This window comes from Lithobates pipiens, unplaced genomic scaffold (genome assembly GCF_037356315.1).
Source record: "Lithobates pipiens isolate NorthernLeopardFrog02 unplaced genomic scaffold, aLitPip1_a1.2 Scaffold_1, whole genome shotgun sequence".
Taxonomy (NCBI): domain Eukaryota; kingdom Metazoa; phylum Chordata; class Amphibia; order Anura; family Ranidae; genus Lithobates; species Lithobates pipiens.
The window spans coordinates 226,307,968-226,335,022 of NW_027507685.1; the positions used below are offsets into that span (position 1 = coordinate 226,307,968).

At 43.3% G+C, this 27,055-nt stretch overlaps 1 protein-coding gene across 2 annotated transcripts in view; it reads right to left on the reverse strand.

Moving 5' to 3' along the window:
* Positions 1-7,175: 7,175 nt before the first annotated feature.
* The window catches only part of LOC143983860 (antigen-presenting glycoprotein CD1d-like), a 66,032-nt gene continuing 46,152 nt past the window's right edge, over positions 7,176-27,055 (reverse strand). Inside the window, exons 3-6 of one of the 2 annotated variants that reach the window (XM_077483973.1) lie at positions 23,192-23,470; positions 15,345-15,611; positions 14,103-14,205; positions 7,176-8,988 (exon numbers count right to left, since the gene is read on the reverse strand). In XM_077483973.1, coding sequence (XP_077340099.1) covers positions 8,925-8,988; positions 14,103-14,205; positions 15,345-15,611; positions 23,192-23,470 — 713 coding nt within the window. In that variant the 3' untranslated portion in view covers positions 7,176-8,924. Of the gene's footprint in view, positions 8,992-14,102; positions 14,206-15,344; positions 15,612-23,191; positions 23,471-27,055 lie in introns of both variants that reach the window. The other variant, XM_077483965.1, reaches the window with a different exon arrangement.

A 27,055-nucleotide genomic window follows, 5' to 3' on the forward strand; every position in this document is an offset into this window, starting at 1 on the left:
ATCTTCCATAGAAGATGATGTGCTTTGAGAAGGGATTGTTATGCCAGACAAAACATTTTCCCCATAGCCCCATTGTGATATTGGCATAACACAGGTCGAAACTAGCCCCTATTGCGGTGCCCCTGGTTTGGAGGTAGAATTTTTCTTGGAAGACAAAATAATTGTGCTCTAGACAAAATTTTGTACTGTCTACCAAGAATTCAGCCTTTCAAGAGTCAATGTGGGTTTCAGTATATAAATGACTGAGTGCCTTTATTGCAACTTCATATGGAATTGAAGTTTACAAGGAGCACACGTCAAGAGACGCCCACAAATATTGATCCTCCCATCTACAGTATACTCATGTCGAGCTTTGATGATGTGTTCAGACTCCCTAATATATGAAGGAAGTTTTTGAACGATGGGCTGCAAAAATCGATCAATATATTGGGACAGACTATAGGCAAAACTATTAGTGCCGGCCGCAATGGGATCTAGCAGAGATTTGTTTACTTTTGGCAAACGGTAGAAGCAAGGGGTACTACATAACATCGGTAGAAGGAAAAGTCATTCCCTCTTACTTGCCTCATCAACTAGGTCCCTCAAACCACGATGAAATTCAGGAAGAGGATCTCTGGGCAGTATCTTATAAGTATCAACATGGGCAAGTAGCCTGTGAGATTCATCAAGGTAGTCTTTGCAATTTTGTATAAACGGGCTACCTCTTTTATCAGCTTGTTTAATTGTTAAACTACCCTGTGTGCCTGTTGTTCCCAAATGGATGTTAGTAATAAGGGGAAGGATGTTAATGCCCACAGGCTGAATATTAGTGGACGTAATTGGAAAGGAAATGGTGTCGGCTCTCTTGAGTTTATTACCCTTTTTATTATTTTTTATTATTGTTAGACTGTTGGAGTTATTATTAATACTAGTATTTCTATTATTGTTTTTAATCTCTAAATGTGTGGCGAGTTAGGCCCTGTGGATTGACTCCACTGGAATATTTTATCCTCTTTATAGTCTCTCAGATCCAGCTCAAACTTCCCAGGTTTTTTTATGCACTAGATTGTCCTCAAATTTCTTGATGTTATCATTGAGGACTTGATACCACTTCTCAAAGAGGCAAGAAGTGGCAAAGCCATGGGTGATTTTGTGTTCACCCACAGATAATTTGGCTTTTTCCAACATCCTGTCTCTCTGTTTAACGATCAATTGCATCCATTTATTAGTACAGAATTCAGAAAATAAACACAAATCCTTCGCAAAGGTCATAAAAAAAAATGCATTGTTTGTTTATTGTTTATTCTAAGTCCTCTGGGAATTATTTTCAGCTCCAAGTATTTTTCCATAAAGGACTTACCCCACCATTATGTACATTCATATTGCCTGGCATGCTGTAAGGCAAAAACGGCTTTTCTCATGCGGACCTCAAACTCCTGTGTGTGGAGTATATTTTTTTAAATTTAAATCAGTATTAAAACAGAAACAGTTGTCTGCATACAATTACATCCAATAAGGATGCAAATTAACAGCAAAACAATTTGCATCTATGTAAGCATATAGCCATATGATCCCAGGTCATGGGGTGACCTGTCTAGGAAGAACAAGGTTTACAATTAGAAACACTATTTATTTCAACTAGGGGTGAATCAGAGTTGCCATCATCCCCGTTTTGTTGTACATAAGCAATCTCTGAATTGGGACTTTCTTAAAGGCAACCAAACATAACAATACATAATAAAAAAGTATAATTTATGGAAACACGAGAAAAAAATTCCCACATGGGACAATTAAAAACAATTTTGCATACAAAACATGGAAATAAGAAGTGGTGATACCCAAACGCATAAGCTGATTGATTGTACTACAGCAATGACATGGATTGGATTCTGTATCCAACAACGTTTCTGTTAGGGATATGAATCACCACTCTGAAATCAGATAATTCTACCATAATATAGCACTCTTTATATGTATACATATGCATTGCATCATATCAAACATATATACATTTATATACTCACAAATATTGATAAGCATGTCAAATCTCCTGCAGAGCTCCAGTACTTCCACCAAGGAAGGCACATAGGAGGATTTTCAACAAGAATGCTTTAAATTATTCTACATGGGGATTCTTTGATGTATTTTTCTCCCCTATATGTAGGGCTGCACTTTGAACACAAGAGGGAACAGTTGTTCCAAAACGAGTAGAGGACGTGGGATATGACGTCACTACACAGTGCAAACATGTTTGCACATGCGCAGTGTAAGGAGAACACCTGGGATCGCAGATGGCCAATTAGCTTGGCCTTCATACTCTCTATGGGATTAGGAGATGAGGCACAGGTGCACAAAGCACCTGGGTATGCTTATCCCCGCCCCTTTCTGCTCTATATATCTATGTGGGCTGTTGAACAAACACAGTGAGGGGCTCTACCATTATACTATTATTTATTTATTAATTTACTTATTTTCATGCCATCAGCTTGCAGTGTCATTTTGGAACAACTGCTTCCACTTGTGTTCAAAGTGCAGCCCTACATATAGAGAAAAAAACACATCAAAGTATGGGATTGGGAGATGAGACACAGGTGCACACAGAACCTGGGTATGCTTATCCCCGTCCCTCTCTCCCTCTATATATATGTGGGCTGTTGAACACACACAGTGAGGAGCTCTCCCATCAGGGAGCAGCATTGAAGGAGAGATGCTGGTCTGAAAGGCACGAACCCCTCTTTTTTCACTGCACACGGTATGGTTTTGCAGCTTGGCAGGTTTTACTTCAATTTTATCAAAGTGCAGTGCTACATGTAGGGGAGAAACATACATTAAATAATGCCATATATAGAATGATTTAAAGTGTTCTTATTGAAAATCCTCCTACACGCCTTCCTTGGTGGAAGTTCTGGAGCTCTGCAGGAGATTTGGCATACTTATCAATGTTTGTGTGTGTGTGTGTATGTATATATATATATATATATATATATATAGCGCTGGCTCCCGATGAGCAGGCGCTATTCTTTTTGTAAAGTTAAGTTGCCTGAAGGCACAGTTGGGCTTCAGGAATATTTCTCTTAATTTCTGGTTTCATTACCAGTCCAGCTAGGTTGCACTGGGTTCTCCTTGACCTCAGGTGTCGCTGTCACCACCGGCAAGAGTAGAAATGCAGGGGCTGGCTGGCCCGAGGCGACACAGCTGAAGGGATAGACCGAGCGAATTTTGGGGCCTACTGATCCAGGGATGGTCTGGTGCTGTTTCATCAGAAGGGAGAGGCCCAGAAACTGAAGAATCCCAGGGGAGGACCCTTTCAGGAGAAAACCGTGCACAAGGCTGGCTTCTCTGAAGGAGCCTGGAGACTTAGTTGAAGGACGCAACCTGGATCAACACTCATACAGTATCGCCGGATCGGCTGAGAGAAACTGTTACTGTATGTCAGTTCTTTAAATTTATCCACAGCCCTCAGTAATGCTCAAGTGTATCTCACAAGTCTGTGGCAGAGACTTTACGGGACATCCCATTGGCTGCTAGGCCTAGTGAGAGAGATCTATCCGGGGGTTGTTGAATCCAGTTGTGGAGCAGTTTTATTCTCTGGATTCTCTTAATACTTTCACCCTGCAATCTAAGTGCCTGGACTCACCCCTAACCCTCTACCCTCCATTAAGAGACTTTGTTTTTTTCTAAATAAATAACCCAAAAGAGGATTCAGTGTCAGTTTCAACATTCTTTGGGCCATTTGCCACGGGATCCCCAAGACAGAGAAGCAAGCAGGTGAGGTAACAGTAAGCCCAAATAAAACCAGTTGCAGCCGGCACTAATAGTTTCGCCCATAGACTGTCCCAATATATTGATCGATTTGTGCAGCCCATAATTCAACAACTTGCTTCATATATTAGGGATTCTGGACACATCATTGAACATCTACACGAGTATAGGTAGGAGAATCAATATTTGTGGGAGTACTCATCTTACACTTCAATTCCACATGTTAGAATAAGGGCACTCGGTCATTTTTTATGTACTGAAACCTACATTAACTTTTGAAAGGCTGAATTCTTGGTAGACAGTACTAAATTTTGTCTAGAGCACAATTATTTTGTCTTCCAAGAGAAATTCTACCTCCCAAACAGGAGCACAGCAATGGGGGCTAGTTTTGTCCCGTGTTATGCCAATACAAAAATGGGGTTATGGTAAAAAAAATATTTTTTTTTGGCGTAACAATACCTTCTCAAAGCACATCGTCTTCTATGGAAGATATACTGATGATGTGCTCTTGATTTGGGATGGTCGTCAAGATAGTATGTATGGCACAACTGCAAGCCTACCAAGACATCCACCTAAACTGACAGGGCGTTCAAAAAGAGCATTATTTAGAGAAGAAGCCAAAAGGCCCATGGTAGCATGGAAGAGTGGCAAGAAGAAAGCCATTGTTGAATGAAAGCCATAAGCAGTCCCGTTTGCAGTTTGTGGAAAGCCATGTGGGTGACACAGCAAACATGTGGCAGAAGGTACTCTTGTCAGATGAGACCAAAATTAAATTTTTTGGCCTAAAAGAAAAACGCTATGTGTGGTGGAAAACCAACACTGCACGTCACCTTACTGTGAAATATGGTGGTGATAGCATCATGATGTGTGGATGCTTTTCTTCGGCAGGAACAGGGAAGCTGGTCAGAGTTGATGGGAAGATGGATGGAGCCATATACATGGCAATCTTAGAAGAAAACCTGTAGAGTCTGCAAAAGACTTGAGACTGGGGTGGAGTTTAACTGTCCAGCAGGACAACAACCCTAAACATACAGCCAATGTAGAGCTACATTGGAATAGTTTAGATCAAAGCATAGTCATGTGTTGAATGGCCCAGTCAAAGTCCAGACCTAAATCCAATTGAGAATCTGTGCCAAGACTTGAAAATTGTTGCTCACAGACATTTTCCATCCAATCTGACAGAGTTGGAGCTATGTTGCAAAGAAGAATGGGCAAAAATGTCACTCTCTAGATGTTACAAGCTGGTAGAGACATCCCCAAAAAGACTTGCAGCTGTATTTGCACCAAAAGGTGGTCCTAGAAAGTATTAACTCAAGGCCACACTTTTCACATATCTATTTGTAAAAAATTGAAAACGATTTATCATTTTCCTTCCACTTCATAATTATGTGCCACTTTGTGTTGATCTATCACATAAAATCTCAACAAAATACTTTTCAATTTTTGGCTTTAACATGACAAAATGTGCAAAATTTCAAGGGGAATGAATACTTTTTCAAGGAGATTTTATATATATATATATTTATATGTATATGTATATGTATGTGTTATTCAGGCATATTTTAGGTCACTTTGGAGAGCTTTTTAAAGAGAAACTGTAGAGGTTGAGGTCACTTTTAGAATAAAATTAGAGAATTCTAGTGGGTGTGGCGCTACTCTGTTAGAAGTGTATTATTCTTATTTAGATACTATTGCTTATATTCACTTGATATTCAATAAAAAATGTTTTAACTTTTGTAAATATGTGTGAATCATTCCATCAAAATAACGTGACAAGTGCTAATGCTATTCAACGATCCTTAGAGAACAGACATAGGCAAATCATATAAAAATATTGTACATATAAAGTGGCAGGTGCAATAATTCATTGACAGTCTTTACGGTATGAACCTTATATTATAAATGTATTCCTAGGTGCAATATATTGATAAAAAGTCCTATTAACACATGTAAGCCCTAAAGGTGATAAGCAGTCTTTTTGGAAATAAAGACCATCCTTCAAAAACAAAGTGACTTGCCTTTTTTTTCTCCATGCTTTCTAGAGATCTTATGGTGCAAGTGCTTCACTCCGTGTTCTCCTATGTGAATGCATTTATCAGAGGGCTCTCCCCTCTAGGGGGTGTTGTGCCTTCACAGCCACACTGCTGGATATTGAAACAAGACTTCTGATGATAGAATTCTTTAACGGCCCCTTCACCTCATTAACCTCCCTGGCGGTATGATTAGTTCTGATTTTAGGTGCTGAAAGCGGTACAATTATTTTGCATGGAAATTTGGCGTTTTATATTGTAGGCCTGCAATTCTTAGGAATAACTCTCTTAAATCTGTTCAAATCAGAGTCTAGCAGACATCCCGGGTATGATAAAATGTATAATATAATAAATAATGATAATAAATAATAATAAAAATTATTCAACAATGTAATCAAATCCAAAAACACTGAAATTTGCTAATTTGCAGAATTTTCTCTGTCATTAGATTTGGTGTTTGATGACGGATCTCCCCACAAATCGCTATCGCTCAATTCTGCAAGTGATTCTAATTTATTATCACTGTTTTCTAGTTGGTCTAAAAATCACTTTTGACATAAAGGGACGGTTTTTGGTTGCTATGGACAATCTCCAAATTCCAGGCAGAAAAAAACAGTATTTATAATATAAAAGTGCATGCAGGGCACTGGACAGACCACTAGGGACAAAGGGGGTGTGTATTTTTTTATACAGTACTGTAATCTGCAAGATTACAATTCTGTATGTGTATTGTGTGTTTTTACTTTTTTGAATTTGGCACTGATCTCCGCTCCCGTGCGCCGTAACGTCGCAGGGAATGGAGCTCGGCGGCACTCGGGCACTGTGTGAAACGAGTGGAGGACGCCTCACACACACAGCGGGGAGGACATCGCTGGATCCAGGGGACAAGGTAAGTAACCTCTCCCTGTATCCAGCGATGCGATCCCGAGTCTGGCTCGGGGTTACCGCTCGTGGTACTGAAATCCCAGCCCGAGCCAGACTCTGGATCACTGCTAGGGAGGTTAATGCACTGCTTATAAGTTCCCTTTACCCCATCCATCGCACATCTCCATCTCCTCCACTTATTATTATTTGATAACAATTTGTTATTAGATGTAGCACCTTCCTAGGTACAGTACCTGCTAGGATAGTTAGATAGATGTTAGGCAGTGTGCCTGCCAGGGGTCAAGTCCTGGGGAAAAAAGTGTGGGTACTCCCACCCAAGATCCACTCCCCCACCAAAAAATAAAATAAAAATTATACTCTTATATGCATGAACACTTCAAAAGTGGTACTTTTCATTCAATTTTCGTATTGTGTGTATGAAGCTTAACTGTTAGTAAATTAAAAAAAAACAATCCTCAATGAACATAAATACGGTAATTCTCTGAATAATCAGCATTCAATTGTGCTTCCATGCAAATGTGAACATCATGTTCTGATCTTTATTGGGGAATGTTATTTTGTATATAGAGTGTTTATGTGGTGAGTTTACACTTTTCATTGAACAGAGTTTGGATAACACAGGGTTAAATGGAAAGGTCATAAATTAACTGCACATTATCTGGACAGAATGCTTGATAGTGGTTGATAGTGATGTCTTTCTGCTTAGGAGATGTATGTTACCTTGGGGGGGGCTGAAAACTCTGCAGGGCTCCAACACACACTCGCTGCTATTCCAACCCTTCACATATTTCCACATAAACTTCTCTCCTGGCATTAAACGTTGCCAGGTATTGTGCTCAGCTTACCACCCCAAACTACTGATGTTCCTCCCTCAGCTCACCTCTCTCCCTGCATGTCCTGTGAGCAGAATAGCTGTGCTCCTCCTCTAGGTTCTCTCATCATATGGCACTGAAGATAGAGGAGGGGGGGGGGGGGGTTCAGCGGGACACACAGAGCAAGTATGCAGGAGACTGGGGGAGACAAGGAGACAGAAAATCAGGAGGGGCCGGCAGGGTGGAGCGCATCACGAGAGGTCTGACTAAATACAATCTCTTAGCAGCAGGGACCTGATCTACCCATCAGCTAGCTGTGATTGACAGGTAGATCGAAGAGGAAGCTGTCATGGGGGCCCCTACTGGCAATGCCTGAATGGTCAGTCCACCCCTGGTGTGCAGCACTTACTATTGCGTCGGCGGCTTCTGGTGTATCACCTGCCATACAACTCACATACTTCAAAGTCTTGCAGGATGCGGCTGCTAATGGGAACTGAGTTCCTGTTGTGGAAAAAGTACAGGAACTCCGTTCCCATGCATTCCCGCAGGACTTGAGCCATGGTGCCTGCAATTATTTGGTAGGCATGCTGTATCCAGTGAAGCTGTAATCTGTTAGTTAGGTCTGCTTAGTGTGTTCAGCTGCTGCCAGTCTGGTCTTTAGCTTCCTCTGTATCCAGGAGACTCAAAAGGTTTCTGGATAGTAGGTGTGAAGCTACGCAGATGGCAGCATTAATATTTATACGGCTCTGGCTTATTCCAGAGAGGCAGACTCTGAAGGCGGGCTGGGAGACTGTATATATTCAGTAGGCACTGAGCTCTGGCTCTTGTCCCAGAGTGGAGGTGTGCAGCCTGAGAGGGGCATACTTCCCTCTCAGGTACAAGCTGCCATGTGGAGGTCTCAGGTAGGTGACCAGAGGGAGAAATGCCGAGACCCAGGTGCTTAGAAGAAGCTGAGGGGAGCTGTCTGTCATACATCTGTCTGGTATCACTGGGGGGCATTGCTTGGATAATTTGAAAGGAGGCATCCATCTGTCCTTGGGCCTTATGAGTACCGATATTACTGGATCTTGGGGACCTTGTGCTTTAGTTACCCCTCTGGTGCCTAGTGCTAGTCGTCTGTGGGTCTATTAAAGGGGACACCAACTGATGACCTGAAGAGTTCTATGCAGATATTGTTCACTAAAGAAAGGACTTTGCTCTACTTGTTCTACTACTACTTAAAGCAGAAAGGAAGAGTAAGTCCTCAATGTACATAGTTCTCATTCTTGGAGTATCCCACCACTACCATCATTCTTATCCAAGTCTATCAAAGATAAAAACAACATCCCCAAGCCTGGTTTTCTATTTTATACTGATTGTATTTTTTTCGCAATGCTTATTTCATTAACACTTGGCAGAGGTATAAGTTTTGATGAAATTTATGTATATTTCTTGTCTGCTTTCCGGTAACAGTTCACTAAGAGTTCTCATCTCTTCTCCTGGAGAGTCGATCCATAGTTAGTCCAATGATGGATATATATCTGCTGTTTAATTTGAAAAACAACCTTGGTTAGTACCTGTAATTTTGCAGTTAAAGGAATCTTTATAAATCAAAACACATTACAGTGGTGTTCAAGTAATGCTAAAAAAAGCAAATACTGGATCCACTTTTCTGTAAAATGATTGCAAAATAGTATGTGTAATGATGACTAAATATGTTGAAATCTGCTCTGCTTTCTGTCTGCCAATAGAGAAGCTGAGATTCGCTGTGCTGGGCTCACATTTGCAATCAACCTGACTTGCTTACTGAACAAGTTAATAGGTTGTCTGTAAATAGTCTCATTTTCTTCAGTTCAAATGAGTGTCAGGAACATACCCCAGCATTTCTATTAATGCTCAGTTACCTTAGTCCAAGCATTACAGTGTCATGGATTGCAGTGGTTCTCAACCTCAGCCCTCAACTACTCCCCAACAGGCCATGTTTTCAGGTTTTTCCTTGATCTTGCACAGGTGCTTTAAATCAGTCAATGGCTGGGTATTTATACCTAAGAGAAATTCCCAAAACATTGCCTGTTGGGGGTACTTGAGGACCGAGGTTGAGAACCACTGATGTAATGCATCAAGCAGATGCTGATTATTTAAGAAAATGATTGTATGTGTGAAAGTTGGTACCACAAAGTTGAAGCGGCATGGCTAAAGGTGTGAACTGTTGTCAAAATGCCAGGGGAGAGATGATACAGAATGTGCGTGATAAGTGGTGTAGAGTGCCCTCACCCCTCTTTAGGGAAGTTTCTTCCAGTTGGATGTAAATGTCCTCTTTAACACATCTTGCAAACCAATTGTCTTCTCTGCCTATGTTGTGCACTTAATGCCGCGCACACACGTAGATTGTAAGCTCGTTCGTTTTAATTGTGATGACGTAAGACGGGACTAAAAAAGGAAGTTAAATAGCCAGTAACCAATAGCTAGCCTTGCGTCGTATTTGGTCAGTCGGACCAGCATACAGACTAACGGTTTTCCCCATAGGAATTGAGTCCGTCGGAAAGATTTGAAACATGTTCTATTTCTAGGTCCATTTGATTTCTTTTTATAAAAATGATCAGATTATCCCACACATGATCGGAATGCCTGACAGACTGATCCCATCGGATCTAGTCTGCCGGAAGGTCCGGTCGTGTGTACGTGGCATCACTGTCCTGAAAAGAATGCGACTTCCCCTTACTTTATAACTAAAGACTCCTATACGACAGTTTAAACAGGTACCAAATTTAGTTACTATGTGATGTTCAAGCCCCATAAGGTAAACAGAAAATATACTTTACCTTCCCTGAGTAAACTAAATCATCCTTTATTTGTGTATCACATGCTCTCCCTCCCAGGCACTGCAACTCACTGTGGGAGTTTAACCACTTGCCAACCACCACATATGCATGTACTGTGGAGTGGCGGCTCCTACAGGCTGAATCACGTACCTGTACGTTATTTTTTTGTTCCGGGTTTTGATTGGACATAGCTGGAGCCAATCAGTGGGTCTGGCAGACCCGATGTCCGTCAGGACCCCCTGATCGTTCCTGACAGAGGCAGAAAGGTGGTCTGTTGATTAAAACAAGGCAGATTGCCGTTCTGTGACAAGAGAGGATGGAGATCCTGTGTTTCTGCAGCAGAAACACAGGATCACAATAAGCATATATTGATTGGTTTGTGCAAAAATGATAGTGTCTACAAAATACGGGATAGATTTATAGCATTTTATTTTTTACTATTTCTTTCTGCTGGGCGGAAATTGATCCATTCCTATTGGAAAATTACATTAACACCCCCTTTGACAAAATCGGTTAACCTAGTGAACGACATTTATAAGAATGGAGGAATTACTGGCTTTCACGGTTGATACTAATTCTACATTCATACAATGGAAAATATGGATTCTTTTCTCTGCATCAGATACATTGAAGAATGGACTTTAAATTACCTCTTTTTGTGATTTTTTTTTCTTTTTTGCCTTGATTCCAGCAGCTCTACAACTGAGCTTTGGCTATAGTGTCCACAGACCATGACCTTTCTATTTATATATTTTTCTTTACCTCTATTTCTTTACATTTATTGCTCCTAGATTGTAAGCTCTAACAAACAGGACCCTCTCAGGTTCTTCCTGTACTGAATTTTATTGTAACTGTACTGTCTGCCCTCACGTTGTAAAGTGCAGTACAAACTTTTGGCATATATTATATATATATATATATATATATATATATATATATATATATATATATATATATATATATATATATATATATATATATATATATATATATATATTTTTTTTTTTTTCTTCCAAGAATTTATTTTCTGGTGCTGCTTTCATCACAATGTTCCCCAATATTAGGGGTTATTAATGATAGTTCTCAGTTTTGATGCCTTTGAAATCTCATTAATGTGAGAAGTTATATGCTGGTTATGTTTTTTCTACTTTTTATAACTGTAGCACCCTCTAGTGCTAGAAGTGTTTTTGCTAGCGTGGTTAAAATGTTTTGGCCTGGCTGGCAGGGTTTGAGCGAGGGAGGCTGAAATGACTCATCAGGTAGCATGTCTGGTACCTTCCCCTACTTGCTGGAACTTTCGAGAAGTTTCCAGAAGATTAGGAGGAGCTGCCTGGGGTATTCATGGAGGATCCTGACCAATCCCCAACAGATGGGTTGGCAGGGGGCAGGCCACCTCAATTTCTCAGATAACGCAAGGAGGAATCCTGTCCAGTGGCACGGGAGCAGATGTGAGGACCGCAGGAGCCAGTGAGCACATCCAGGAGATCTCCAGGGAAAAGACAGCCAGGTGGTTGGTGTTTTAGATGGCCGGGGAGGACTGAGAGGCAGCCTGAGAGAACTGGGGAGTACAGTCTGTGATGGTTGCAGAGTCAGTATGGGAGGATTGTGGAAGATTATCCGGGAGCGCTAGTTAAAGGGACAGCTGCAGCAAGGTGAGCTGGCAATGCCTGAAGAGGTGGTGCTGGGATGAGTAGTCACAGGGGACAGCAGGGCACTGGGACTTTGCTACACAACCAAAGGGGCCTGAGGTCCCTGCCTACAATGTGCATTTTTGCTTTTGCTATCTGTTTGAGCCTTTTTATCAACGTGTGCCAGCTTGGCCTGAATGTTCTGCAAGCAAGATATGTGCTGGAGGCAGAGAAGTGTATATAGCTGTATATACTGTAGGAGAAGTGTCCCTGAAGAAGTTTTGAAGTCAAGTGGGCATACCGTAATACCCATATCCCCATTTAATACCCCTAATAAAACAAACAAAAAAAAAAGTTGCTGGGCAGTTTCTTGGCTGAAGTGTGCTGTGAAAAATTTAGTGTGCCTGTTTGTGCAGGGTGGGGGAACCTGTTTCACCAGCGGCTCCTGTGCATAACTATGTTCCTTTTTGTTTTGGCTTATATTGGACTGACATTTAACATTTCTTATACTCTTTTTTTACTTGGAAATTACAATAAAATATAATAAAATAAACCCAGACTTACCCACGTATCAGTCTCCCCCTGCAGCCCCCACTAGTTTTGCAATGTGGCACACAAGCATATTAATCAATACAAATTATGATGAAATGCACAAAATATGCATTTCCCTACAACTTCAAGTGATACTAAAGTCTACATTTTTTCATTTAAAACATAACAAATATGTTGTACTTACCTCCTCTGTGCAGTGGTTATGCACAGAGCAGCCCAGATCCTCTTCTCTGGTCCTTCTTCAGAGCTCCTGGTCCCTCCCTCCTGCTGAGTGCCCCCACAGCAAGCAGCTTGCTATGGGGGCAACCAGGCCGAGCTACTGCTCTGTGTGTCCATTCAGACACAGAGCTGCAGTTTGGCCATGCCCCCTCTCTCTCCTTATTGGCTCACTGACTTTGACAGCAGCAACAGCCAATGGCGCAACTCTTCTATCTCAGCCAATGAGGAGGGAGAGTCCAGGGCAGCTGAGACTTTCCTGCAACATTGCTGGATCTAGAGGGACCTCAGACAATTATTAGGGGGGCTGCTGCACACAGGAGGTTGTTTATCTTAATGCATAGAATGCATTAAAGCGGAGATCCGCCCACCTCTGCAAAAATTAAAAGCCAGCAGCTGCTGACTTTTAATAATCAGACACTTACCTGTGCTGGAGTCCAGCGATGTTGACACCACAGCTGATGTTTCCATCAGCTGTCGGGTGCTACCGTCTCCATTGCGAATAAGCCACGATGTCAATACCTGCGGCTGAGGCTCCCGGAAGTGGGGAAAGCATACATGTGAAAGACAAGTATGCTGACACCACCCCCCCCCCCCCCCGAAAGGTGGCAAATGTGGCACTGGAGGGGGGGAGGAGTACAATAAGCGGAAGTTCCACTTTTGGGTGGAACTCTGTTTTAAGATAAAAAATCTTCTGACTTTACAACCAATTTAAAGTAGAACTATGGCCTTCCATTAAAAAATACAGACAGAGTTTCTCTCATCTCTGTTGCCGTACCTGCTGATTTTTTTTGCAAGCAATGCAACATTTGTGCATCATCTCCAGTAAGGCTACTTTTACACTGCTCCGTTGCAAAAAACATGGTAAAAAAAGGTATATGCGTTTTTGGTGCATTTTTGCTGCATTTTTCAACTGTGAAATAAGGACACGTGACTCACCAAAAATGCAACCTCGGGTGCCTTTTTGCCATATTTATGATGTGTTTTCCATTTATTTCAATTTAAAGGTGTGTTTTTTATGCTTTTTTTTTAACCTCACCAAACATGCACCAAAAATGCAGCTTTCAGGACTCAACTAAAAATTCAACAAACCCACAACTGTTTGAAGAGTTAATGGTCATGAGTTTTTCTTCCGCTTTTTTTTTTTTTATATGCAAAAACGGAAGAAAAAAAAACTGATCAGTGTGAAAGCAGCCTAACAACGTAGAAGATAAAGAAGGAAATATAACAACTTGGACAAAGACAAATATTCTTATTAAAATGAAAGAAAAAATATATTATACATGAAAATTGTAATTTGCACAAAAAATTACATTTAGAATTATTTTTTTTGTGTAGATAACTAAAATCAACTTCTAGTGTTTGTTTGGTAATAATGAATTTCAAGGGATGTTTTGTACCATAATACATTTATATCTCTTGATGATGATTTCTTACCTGCGCTTTTTATACAACTTCAAAAAGCATGCCAGCCCAACCACACACACCACAGCAACTGTTATTCCTATGATCAGTCCGATAGGGGTGTGATGTTCCTTATCTGCAGAGGTGATGAAATCAGATCAAAAAATGTCAAATGTAATGCCTCGCTCCACACGTTAAAATGTAAAAACACCCCACTGTTCCCCCTGCATACCTCTTGTGTCCCCCAATATCTTTGTCACTACTGCGTACCCCCTCTCCACAACTGCATCTCTAGTATGGACCCCTTTACATTACACAGCACCCTGAACCTCTTTACATTACACAGCACCCTGAACCTCTGGACCCCCTTTACATTACACAGCACCCTGCACCTCTGGACCCCTTTACATTATACAGCCCCCATAGCTTTGGACCCCCTGCATGTTACACAGACCCCCTCCCTTCAGTGCAGACCCCCCTTCAGTACCTCAGATCAGCACAGCACATGCACAGCAGGTCCCCTCCCCCTGTGTACACATAAACAGGGAGGAGGGGGAGGCGGCTTCACACTGCTTGGCTGTGCCTGTGTGACATCCGGGACTGCTCAGACAGCCTGCGGCCGCGAGAGAAGGGGATAGTTGGTCAGGTGCAGTGGTGTCACCCTGCCCCACCTTGCAACGCCACTGCAGCTTGCCTCTCTCCCTGCTCTAACCTACCTGTCACCACGCCGCTGCCTAAACCCACCGTGTAGCGCCGTCACCACTTTAGTTGCCGGGGGGGGGGCCAGTCTGACACCCACCTCAGTGTGCCCCCCACTTGGTACGCCACTGTATTACATGAAGTCCACTTAAAGTGGTTATAAACCCTTACGTATATCCAGTGAAGTGACTGGCCTCATGTGATGCACAGAGATGAAAGAAATTCTTCTACATACATTGTACAAGTTATCTGCAATCTTCTCTTCTGTACAACCATTCAAAGTTATCAAAGGCGCACAGATTATATATTGCTGGTAAGGGTCCAATCTGTATAAACTAGTGGTGGAGCATGAATGGAAGTCATCATTTATGCACATTCTCTCAGAAAGCACGGTGGTTGGAACTTATAAGGATTATTATTTATGGACTTTTTATACATTTTTTTGGAATATTTCTAAATTGATTGATTTTTCTAATTGATCTTATTCTTTACACCCATACTTAGCCAATGTCATAATTTCTATAAAAAAAAATTCTAGCTAATTTTTTACATTCCAGTACTTAATGGATTACGTACCCAGGTGTACTATGACTGGTTCCTTCAAACTACTGTGCTCCACTTGGCAGTAGACACTTTGCCATGATAGAACATTTACAATGATCAACACTGTTATCTGGTAAGTCCCATCTCCATTGGGTAGAGTCACAGTTGACATCACATCCTGATTTTTGTCCTCCTTCCACAAACTTACATTGATTGGTTTTGGATAGAAGCCAGTTACCATACAGATAACCTCTGTTTCAGATTGATATGGTTTCTTGGTAATGTAGACCTGTGGTTGGACTGAGATTTATGGAGGAGAGTCAATAAAAAAACAACACTGGTAAAGGCTTATACAGTATGTGATCTGTTTGAGACTAGCTACAGTATTTCCATCTAACATACAAACAGGAAGGACATGTAGAGCCAAGAAATAGGGACATATATTTGCTATGCATTATTTAATTTATTATTAAAGTTAATTAATCTATAGGCAGCCACCTTTGGCTAGAATGTAGGAAGGTTAGAACTTTTTTTTGTTAGATTTTTGAGTGCTGTCTGTGAGTCACCATCTCTATTTATTTTGGTGACTATTGTCACTGGTACATTGTACCCCATACTCATTCACATAGGGTGGGGGCTGATATCTGGGGGCCCCTTATTAAATGGGGCTCCCGGATTCCAATAAGCCCCCCGCCCACAGACCCCGACAACCAATGGCCAGGGTTGTCGCGAAGAGCCCCTTGTCCTCATCAACATGGGGACACGGTGCTTTGGGATGGGGGGGCCTGCGGCCCCCCCCTTCCCCAGAGCACCCCCCTATGTTGAGGGCACGCAGCCTGGTACGGCTGGGCTGCGTGCTCGGATAAGGGTCTGCTATATACTTTGGGGGGACCCCCATGCCATTTTTTTGGCATAGGGTTCCCCTTTAAATCCATACCAGGTGACGGGGCCAGCAAGGTGGCGGTGGCGACATTGACTTCCATCGCTAGTCCCGGCTACCTGGAGCCACATTTAAAATGAACGGACTTTACTCCGTGTGTGGGCAAGTCCGTTCATTTCAAAAGTCTAGCGGACTCCCGCCATAGTCCGCCGGGTTATCCGCCGGACCTAGCCCGCTGGAAAAGTCTGGTCTGGTGTGGGCAGGTCCACTCGTTCGGAAAGTCCGGCGGACCTCAGCTGCATAGTCCGGCGGTTTGTCTGCCAGATTAAGTCCGTCGGATAGTCCGATCGTGTGTACGCGGCATTAGGAATAGCTCACTTATATCTGTCCAAACAAGAGTCTAGTAGACATCCTGGGTATGATACATTTTGAAACACTAAATCATAAAAATATAATATAATAAATAACTATAAATAATTATAAAAAATAATAATGAAATGTATTCAATAATGTAATCAAATCAAAAACACTGAAATTTGCTCAGTCGCAGAATCGTCACTGTCATCACCTTTAGTGTCTGATGACAGACGTGTGTTATGTTTTGTGTACATTTTTGAATTTGCCGCCGGGCTCCACCCCCATGCTTTGCAACACTCACAGGAAACGAAACGCCGAACAGTAATGAATCGGGCAGATAATCTTGCGGAGGACACAACGGGGGGACATTGCAGGATCCTGGGGACAAGGTAAGTAAGCTGTACCTGGATACTGTGATGCAATCCTGAGTGTGGCTTGGGGTTACCTCTTTTGGTAATGAAAATTCACCCCGAACCACACTCAGGCTTACCGCCAGGGAGGTTAAATTAGTGCCCACTCACACCATCATGTTGCAGACATGTGCAGCTAAACATTAGCATTACAGCAACGCACCAAGCACAGTGTGATGTGTCATGCCTTTTGCTTTGAGTGGCATCTCAAAGAAGCTGTAGAGAGCATCACAGCATACTGCAATACACAGAGGATGTTATTCACTAAAAATGGGGAGTGCAAACTCTGGTGCAGCTGTGCATGGAAACCAAACAGCTACCGTGTTTTATTGAAAAAGCTTAATTGAACAAGCTGAAGTTAGATGCTGATTGGCTACCATGCACAGTGGCACCCAATTCTGATTGTACTAGTTTTTGTAAATCTACTGCAATGTATACTGTGGTGAAAAAAAATAAAAGGGACATTGGTGATTTCTTTTGTGTTAAGTCCCATAAGATTGCACAATAAAGTGCATTGTCAAGGCCTAAGAGAAGAGGGAGGCAAGCGTGACCCTTTAATTAGAATAGTATGGGGGCTGACATTGCTGACTTCTTCCTCCAGAATCTTAGTTTCTTGGCTGTCATGTTCCTACTTTATCTTCAATGCCCTCTAAGTCTCTGACCTGGAACACATTTAAAGTTAAAGTGACACTGTCACCTTTTACATGCAGAGCAAAGTGACAGTGCCTCTGCAAAAGGCCCCAAACCCCTTTATACTAATCTTTCCAGTGTTCCTCCAGTGCTCCTTTCTCCTTCAAATGGCTGTTGGTGACCCCAGAGAGACATGATGTCACTTCCCCATAAGGTTAAGAGATGAGACCATCACAAGAGATGGTTGGAGACTGCAGGCTTACCTCAAGAGATGGCCAGAGACTGCAGACATACTACAAGAGACGGCCAGAGACTGCAGACATACTACAAGAGACGAACCAGAGACTGCAGACATACTACAAGAGACGGCCAGAGACTGCAGACATACTACAAGAGACGAACCAGAGACTGCAGACATACTAAAAAATATGGGCAGAGACTTCAGGCATATTAAAGAGATGGTCAGAGACTGTGACATACTACAAGAGATGGCCAGAGACTGCAGACATACTACAAGAGATGGCCAGAGACTGCAGACATACTGAAAGAGATGGCCAGAGACTGCAGACATACTAAAAGAGATGGCCAGAGACTATGGACATTCTACAAGAGATGGTCAGAAACTGCAACATACTAGAAGAGATGATCAGAAACTGCAACATACTACAAGAAATGGTCAGAGACTGCAGATATACTACAAGAGATGGTCAGACTTCAGGCATACTATAAGAGATGGTCAGAGACTGCTGACATACTACAGAAGATGGTCAGAGACTGTAGACATACCAGAGATGGTCAGAGACTGCGGAAATACTACAGGAGATGGTCAGAGACTGCGGACATACTACAAGAGATGGTCAGAAACTGCGGACATACTACAAGAGATGGTCAGAAACTGCGGACATACTACAGGAGATGGTCAGAAACTGCGGACATACTACAGGAGATGGCCAAGCGGCACCAATAGAGTAAGTATATATGGTGCAAATTGAGTCTAGGGTGAGTGAACAAATAAGGGTAAGAGTCTCAGGGAAAGTCTGTAGGGGAACAACATAGTATTAAGAGTCACTGGGAAGGCTGCAGCTTCCTTGGAGAGTTGAGGATAGGTACTCTGATTCTATAAGATAAAAGGAAGAAAGGATCGCCACCTCCTAAGTGTAGACGTTTAACAAAACTGGGTCAAAAAAAGTAAATTGCACTCACATGGTGAAAGGCTTAATACATGCGTCATTCTCCAGTCTTGACTGCTGAGCTCAGCAGGGTAGTGGCTGGGGATAGCGGGACAGCATCTGGAAGCAGACTACTGATCCTAAAAGATTTACTGGGCACACAGGAAGGAGACCAAGCACTGCTTAAGGCAACAGAGGTGGAGTGCGTCCTCAGGGAACAGACATGGGACACACCGTAAACCAATGACCGTGACCTGAGCGGAGATTCAGAGAAGACCAGCAGGATGACATGGGGCAGCCAAGCTGCCCTATGACATCACTGGCTGCGCCTTCGGCCTGCCCCCCCTAGATGGACAGTTGGCAACCCTGCTCCCAGGCCCCTCGGGATGCCCAGGCCTCATATATGTATCGGCTGTCCCCCCTTGATGGTGGCCCTGCTACTCTTTAAGATTGTTGAAATTAAACACAACTAGTCATGTAGTACTTGGAAGCCCCCATACTTTTCTTTTGACCTTTTCATTTTCCAAGGATGTGAACCAAGTAGTACCTTTATAATCAGCTCCATCAACTGTTTCAGACGCACTACTTCTTTACTGAAAACAGTTCAGTCAAAGTAGCCTAAATGGTGGTGCAAGTACACTTAAAAAGATTGTCCTTTCATTGTTGAGAAATATTTAAAAATGAACCCAATATAAAAAGGGTGTGACAAAAAGAGTTGACAAAACACCCAGAGGCTTATGAATTGAAAGTCAACTGTATTTAATGTGTCATGTTTGTACAAAAAATAATAAATATATATCTTTTTTATAATTTTAAAATGGAATCATAATGGTTCCTATTTTAAGGATGTTGGAACTCTCCTAATCTTTTCATGTGACAACACCGCTGTATGGTCTTGGCCACCATGCTGCAGCTCAGTTTCAGGGTCTTGGCAATCTTCTTATAGCCTAGGCCATCTTTATGTAGAGCAAAAATTCTTTTTTTCAGATCCTCAGAGAGTTCTTTGCCATGAGGTGCCATGTTGAAGTTCCAGTGGCCAGTATGTGAACGTGAGAGCGATAACACCAAATTTAACACACCTGCTCCCCATTGATACCTGAGACCTTGTAAGCCCTTGTACACACGGTCAGACATTCCGATGGACAATGTCTGATAGGACCGTGTTGTCGGATAATTCGACAGTGTGTGGGCTCCATCGGACTGTTTCCGTCGGAGTATCCGACGGACCAAGTTTTCCAGCTGAGCGATAAAATTTTCCCACAACATGATCCAATCGGACTTTGTCCGATCATGTGTAGAGAATTCCGATCGGACAAAGTGCCATGCATGCTCAGATCAAATTCCTAGACCAAAGCTATTGGCTACTAGCCTGAACGTAGTCCCGTCCAAACGAAATGACGTCATCACGTTAAGTACGATCGGATTTTCTGACAACTTTGTCCGACTGTGTGTATGCAACAGATTCGGACAAAATCCGACGGATTTGGTTGTCGGAATGTCCGACCGTGTGTACAAGGGCTAACACTAACAAGTCACACTGGGAAGGGAAAATGGCTAATTGTGCCCAATGTGGACATTTTCACGTAGGGGTGTACTAACTTTTGTTGCCAGCGGTTTAGACGTTTAGACATTAATGGCTGTGTTTGAGTTATTTTGAGGGGGCAGCAAATTTACTCTGTTATACAAGCTGTACACTCACTACTTTACATTGTAGCAAAGTGTAATTTCTTCAGTGTTCTCACATGAAAAGATATAATAAAATATTTACAAAAATATGAGGGGTGTACTCACTTTTGTGAGATACTGTAGGTGCTAGATTAGATAGATTTAGTTTGATTTACTGTAATCAGTGTGTCTATTTGTGATTGTATAGGTCTGTTCTGTGTTTCAGCAGGATTGATTACTGCTCCTGCCTTATAGAACCCTCTCGAATAGTTCTGGCACATAGGCGTGGAAGAAGGCAAATGAGCAGTATTAATGTCAGTAACCGGTATGACCACAAATGTGTGGACTGCCTCATAGAATACCAGGTAGTGTAAAATATAATTTATTTAAAAGATAAGTGAATAAGACAAAAGTAAATACACCTCCAATATTGCAAACTGTGTAAGCAAACCCGAGAACCATACAACAGTGACACACAATAAATGACTGCCTAAACCAAATACTGTATATACAAGTGTGGAATGCAAAGCATAATCATAACAAGCCAGGACAGACAGGATTTAAATATACTTCCTGCAACGAGCATCAGGTGACACTGGAACTGCGGCCCATGGATCTAGGTGCCACAGTGCCACAGTGCCAGCGGCAGGTGAGTCCTTTCCTGACAGAATATTTATACCGTCTTAGCCAATCCCTGTGGGAAGGCTACACAGGTTGCTGGGAAACTGTATAAATAGTTTGAGACCTGGGACACAAGGGTCTTGTCCTTGAGGAGGAGATCACAGCCTGGGGGAGGGGCTGATTGCCCCCGGCCACCTGCCACGTGTTTGCTGATCATCATGGTCCCAGCTGGGCAAGCTGGGGTGTCGGGTGTTGCTGGCGCTGACTGAAGAAATCTGTCATCTGCGGATGCAAGCTGGTATCACAGGGAGAAAGTATTTGAAGTTGGACGGAGGCAACCGACTGTCTGAAGGCTTTGTGAGCACAGAAAATTGTGAGAGATCGTAAAGGTTGTGTGCTGTTGCCATCCCTCTAGTGTTAGAGAGTCAGCTGTGTGTTTAAAGGAGACAAAGTGTCCAGTGTCCTGAAGAGCTTAGTCTATTTAATTCTTAGTGAAAGGACTTTGGACAGTCCAAAGAGGAAGATTAATCTCTCAAAGCTACTGCTCCAACACTGCTGATTTACTAAGATGAATGCGCTGCGCCGGTTCATACCTTATTTTGTGCGCCAGATAAATTATTAAGTGACCGTATGAACACGGATGAGCACAACCGATGATAATATGCTGGCGCATGCGATAATAATATCCCATTGATAATAGCACACACGGTATCATTAACAGTCCATTCACACGGGGCAACACGACTTCCAGCATGACTTTGGGAGGCAACTTGGACACGACTTGAGTGTGAATCACAGCGCGACTTGGGGCAACTTACAACATGACATTAAGCCTTCCCCAGGCCAGGCGACTTTAATAAAAAAAAAAAAAAAAAAAACGGCATGGGTTCCCCTCAGGTCTGGCATGGATGAAAAAATGGTGTGGGGGCCCCCCTCAAAATCCATACCAGGCCCTTCAGGTCTGGCATGGATTTTAAGGGGAACCCCACGCCAAAAATGATTTTTTTTAAATGGCTTGGGGGTCATGTGGCGTGGTACGGTTCAGGAGGGGGGACGCTCTCTCTTACCCCCTCTTTTCTTGCGGCCTGCCATGTTGTGTGCTCGGATAAGGGTCTGGTATGGATTTTGAGGGGGACCCCGACGCCATTTGTTTTTGTTTTTTTTGGTGCGGGGTTCCCCTTAATATTCATGCCAGACCTGAAGGGCCTGGTATTGAATTTCGGGGGACCCCCACGCATCTTTTTTTCTTAATTTTTTTTTTCTTAATGCTAACATGACCTGTGTGCAAATAGCCTTAAAAAAACCCATAGAAGTGAACCAGCGCAAAAAAAAAGTAAAGCTGATAGGTGCGCCTGATCAACTTATGCAAATGAATCTACGCGGCTTGACATTTACTAAGATTTTGCCGGCGCAGTGAACCAGAGCACTTGAACATGCGCAAGTGCTGCTTCCGCATGCGCAGTGCATAAATTGGCCTAGCGCAGTTCCAATTGTATTTGCAGCAGGCTTGTTCACAGAAAGTTACTTTTCCGTTCTATTTTGGGCATATTTGTTACTTGGACAGTTATAACTATACTTCCTCACATTACCCCCATAATATTGGCACTTACATCTTCTTTCTGAGTTGAATAATGTGTGTGCCAGGTCTATAGCGCCGCACAGATCGCAGGCGCCCGTGCGCCGGCATGCTCATAGTAAATGGGGAATTGCACTATGTTGTTACAGGCGCAAATGCTTTGTGAATACGAAAACATCCGTTGCGCGTCGGCTTGCTCCGCAACTCATGGTGCAAACCCTTTGTGAATCAGCCCCTTAGTGCTTTCTTTACTTGAGCAAGAACTTGGCTCATAGTTATACAAAAGAGAAAAAAAAACTCTTAATTCAGTCTATTCCCCATCCAAGTTACCCAAAAATAAAAAGAATACCCTTGGACTGTTTACTGAGCCAAAGAGTGACTGTGACCATGTGCTTGGCTGCGGGGCAACCACTGGGAAAATAACCATGAGCATCATTCAAGTGGCCCCTTTGGGAGTAGAGCTACTTAGGGGATCCAGTGGATAAATTAAAAAACTTTTAGAGATGTGATCTCAAATATGTTTTAGTATTTTCCCAGCACATCAGTTCTAAGCGTTCACTATTGATACTTACTCTTTCTTGAAAAAGTTTCATTGCCCAGAGTTGAACATAAGGCGGCCAGCGTAGGGCAATAGTACATCAGCACATTTTGAACACTCTCTGCTGCGGCTCTGTCCTCCTGCAGGAGCCTCTGAATAATATGAGAGTAAGGGGCATTCCCAGCCTCCCACACTCCATTGGTGATATTTAAGGACACCAGATCTTCTCCTTCCTTAGCCAGTCTGTAAGTGAAACCCTCAATGTCATCCAACGAAGAGGAACATCTTGCCAAGGCCTGGATTAGATAAGAACCTGAGAGGGATGGGTTCTCAGTTAATTTACAATTAAATTAAACACACATTAAAAACGGTCTATAAATGCTGTATTACATGCTGTTCATACTCAGTCACTATAGGATGTGTTTCCTGTATTCTGAAAAAAAAAAAAAATGTAATTCTGGTGGTCACTGTCCCTTCCTTCTGTGCACGTCCCCATTGCAGTTGGGGATTTTGCAGAGCCGTGTTGACAGCTAGTGCACATGCTCAGTGTATTTTTTTACCCTATCACATCTGAGCAGCCCATGTGACTACTGAGTAGAGTTGGCACCGCATTCTTTAAAACCAAACATATCAATTAAACAGGTTCTGTGGCTGATTAAGGTGTTAATTAAACTCCCTTGGCGCCTTATCTGCATTCAATTAGCCTCAGAACCTGTGTAATTCATACTGTATGTGTTCAGGTTTAAAGGGATGAAGTGGCAACCCTACTGCAGAGTAGGGGTGAGCCGAACACCCCCCGGTTCGGTTCGCACCAGAACTTTCGAACGGTCCCCAAATTCGTACGAACGTTAGAACCCCATTGAAGTCTATGGGACTCGAACGTTCGAAATTAAAAGTGCTAATTTTAACGGCTAATATGCAAGATGCTGTCCTAAAAAGGGTTTGGGGACCTGGCTCTTGCCCCAGGGGACATGGGTCAATGCCTAAAATGTTTTTAAAAATGGCCGTTTTGGCGGGAGCACTCATTTTAATGACGATTAAAGTGAGAAAAAAAAAGTGAAATATTCCTTTAAATATCGTGCCTGGGGGGTGTCTGTGGTATGCCTGTGAAGTGCCACGTGTTTCCCATGTTTAGAACAGTCCCTGCACAAAATGACATTTAACGGAAATAACATCATTTAAAACTGCTTGCGGTTTTAATTTTATATCTGGTTCCTGCAATATGGTTGAAAATCATTGAGAAAAATGGCATGGGTAGCCCTCCCTGCCCATTACCAGCCCCTTTGGGTCTTGTACGCATATTAAGGGGAACCCCGTACCCATATTAAAAAAAGGAAACGCGTGTGGCCCCCAGGCCCTATATACTCAGAACAGCAGTATACAGGCGGTGCAAACAAGACAGGGACTGTGTAGGTTTGTTGTGTTAAGTTGAATCTGTTTGTAATTTTCAACTGGTACATTTTTAAAATGTAGCCTCCAGTCAAAAAAACTATTTTTAAGCTTTTTGGAAAACATAGGGAAGGGTTATCACCCCTGTATAATTCGTTTTGTCATCCATCTTTTTTCATCTCACTTGCTGTTGTCTCCTTCCGTTTGCAAGTAGGAGATGTTTGTAAGTTTGATGTTTGAAAGTAGGGGCCTGCCCTATATGCTCTGCAGAAATGGCGGAACAAGGTGTTGGTTTTGCCACAACATTGTAAGCCCTCAAAGTGACTCTTGGTGGGCGCTGGAGCGCCCTGCTGTGAACGATTATATCAAGAATTGTAATTACATGCCATTGTTGAACAGTGGTAGAAAAATGTACCTTTGGTGGTTGTGGTGCTGGTGCCACAACACTATAAGTCCTCACAGTTACTCTGGGTGGGCACAGGAACGGGCCCTCCTGTGAAATATTATATCAAGAATTGTAATTACATGTCCCTGTTAAACAGGGGCAGAAAAATTGGGCCTTAGGCACTGGTGCTGGTGCCACGACACTGCAACCTCTCCCATATACTCTAGTTGGAGTGCAGGAATTAGCCCTGCTGCAAAGCATTGCATCAAAAATTGTAATTAAACGCCCCTGTTAAACAGGGGCTGAAAAATTGGGCTGATGGCATCACCCAGAACCAGAAATGTTCATCCAACATATCAGCGGAGGAGGAAGAGGATAGACAATCAACATAACAGGACAGTCACTCAGCATCAGCATAGGCAGTCTTGAAGGGATGTGATATTTCAAAAAAAATTATTCGGTTACATCAGCTTCAGGTGCTTGGTAGCTGTGGGTGATCCAAGACTGATTCATCTTGATGAAGGTCAGTCGATCAACTGATTCGGTGGACAGGCGCACCCTGTGATCGGTAACAAAGCCACCAGCAGCACTGAAGGTGCGTTCCGAAAGAACGCTGGATGCAGGACAGGCCAGTAGCTCAATTGCATACTGTGCAAGCTCTGGCCAGTGATCCATGCTCAAGACCCAGTAAGCTAGAGGATTTTCGGTGGGAAAGGTGTCCAAGTCTGACCTTTCCCCTAGGTATTCCTGCACCATGTAAATCAGACGCTGCCGATGGTTGCTGGAACCGATCATACCTTGGGGCTGCGGACTAAAAAATTGTCTGAAAGCATCGGTCAGACGGCCACCTTCTCCACCGCTCCTTCTGACCGATGCCTCAGCAACACGTTGTCCAGGACCAGGAGTTTGTAACCTCCCAGTCTCTGGGAACACGTTGCACAGACCTTTCTGCAAGGCCTCCTGGAGATGTCTCATCCTCTGCTCCCTCTGCGATGGCAAGATAAGGTCGGCAACCTTACCCTTGTACCGTGGATCAAGGAGAGTGGCCAGCCAGTAATGGTCCCTCTCCTTGATCCGAAGAATACGAGGATCCTTCCGCAGGCTTTGCAGGATCAGGGAGGCCATGCAGCGTAGGTTAGCTGAGGCATTCAGTCCGGAGTCCTCTGGGTCACTAAGGACAACATGATCCGCAGCTACCTCCTCCCAGCCACGTACAAGTCCACGGGTTTCTTGGGACTGTAAATCATCCCTACAAGACTGCTGCTGCTGCTGATGCTGAGTGCCAGCCTCCACCTCCATGCTGACACAATCATCATCCTCCACCTCCTCCTCCTCCTCCTCCTCATCCTCTTCCTGTGTGATAGGTGGCACAGCAGGAACACTGTGTCTGGATAAAGGGGGCCTTGAGAGGCAAGGAAGTCCTCCTCTTCCTGCCTCTGTTCTGCCTCAAGTGCCCTGTCCATTATTCCACGCAGCGTATTCTCCAAGAGGTGGACAAGAGGTACAGTGTCACTGATGCATGCACTGTCACTGCTCACCATCCTTGTGGCCTCCTCAAATGGTGACCGGACAGTGCATGCATCCCTGATCATGCCCCACTGGCGTGGTGAGAAAAAAACTAGCTCCCCTGACCCTGTCCTGGTGTCATAGTCGCACAGGTACTCATTGATGGCCCTCTGCTGCGTGTGCAGCCGCTGCAGCATGGCCAACGTTGAGTTCCACCTGGTGGGCATGTCACATATAAGGCAGTTCTTGGGCAGGTTCAACTCCTTTTGGAGCTCAGCCACCCAAGCACAGGCATTAAATGATCGGCGGAAATGCACACAGACTTTCCTGGCCTGCTTCAGGACATCCTGTAAGCCCGGGTACCTGCCCAAGAACCGCTGCACCACCAGGTTAAGGACGTGAGCTATACAGGGCACATGGGTCAGTTGTCCCTGTCGGAGGGCGGGGAGGAGGTTGGTGCCATTGTTGCAAGCCACCATTCCTGGCTTAAGCTGGCGTGGCGTCAACCACCTCTCGGCCTGCCCCTGCAGAGCTGACAAAACATCTGCCACAGTGTGGCTCCTGTCCCCCAAACAAACCAGAGCAAGCACGGTATGGCATCGTTTTGCCTGCGTACTT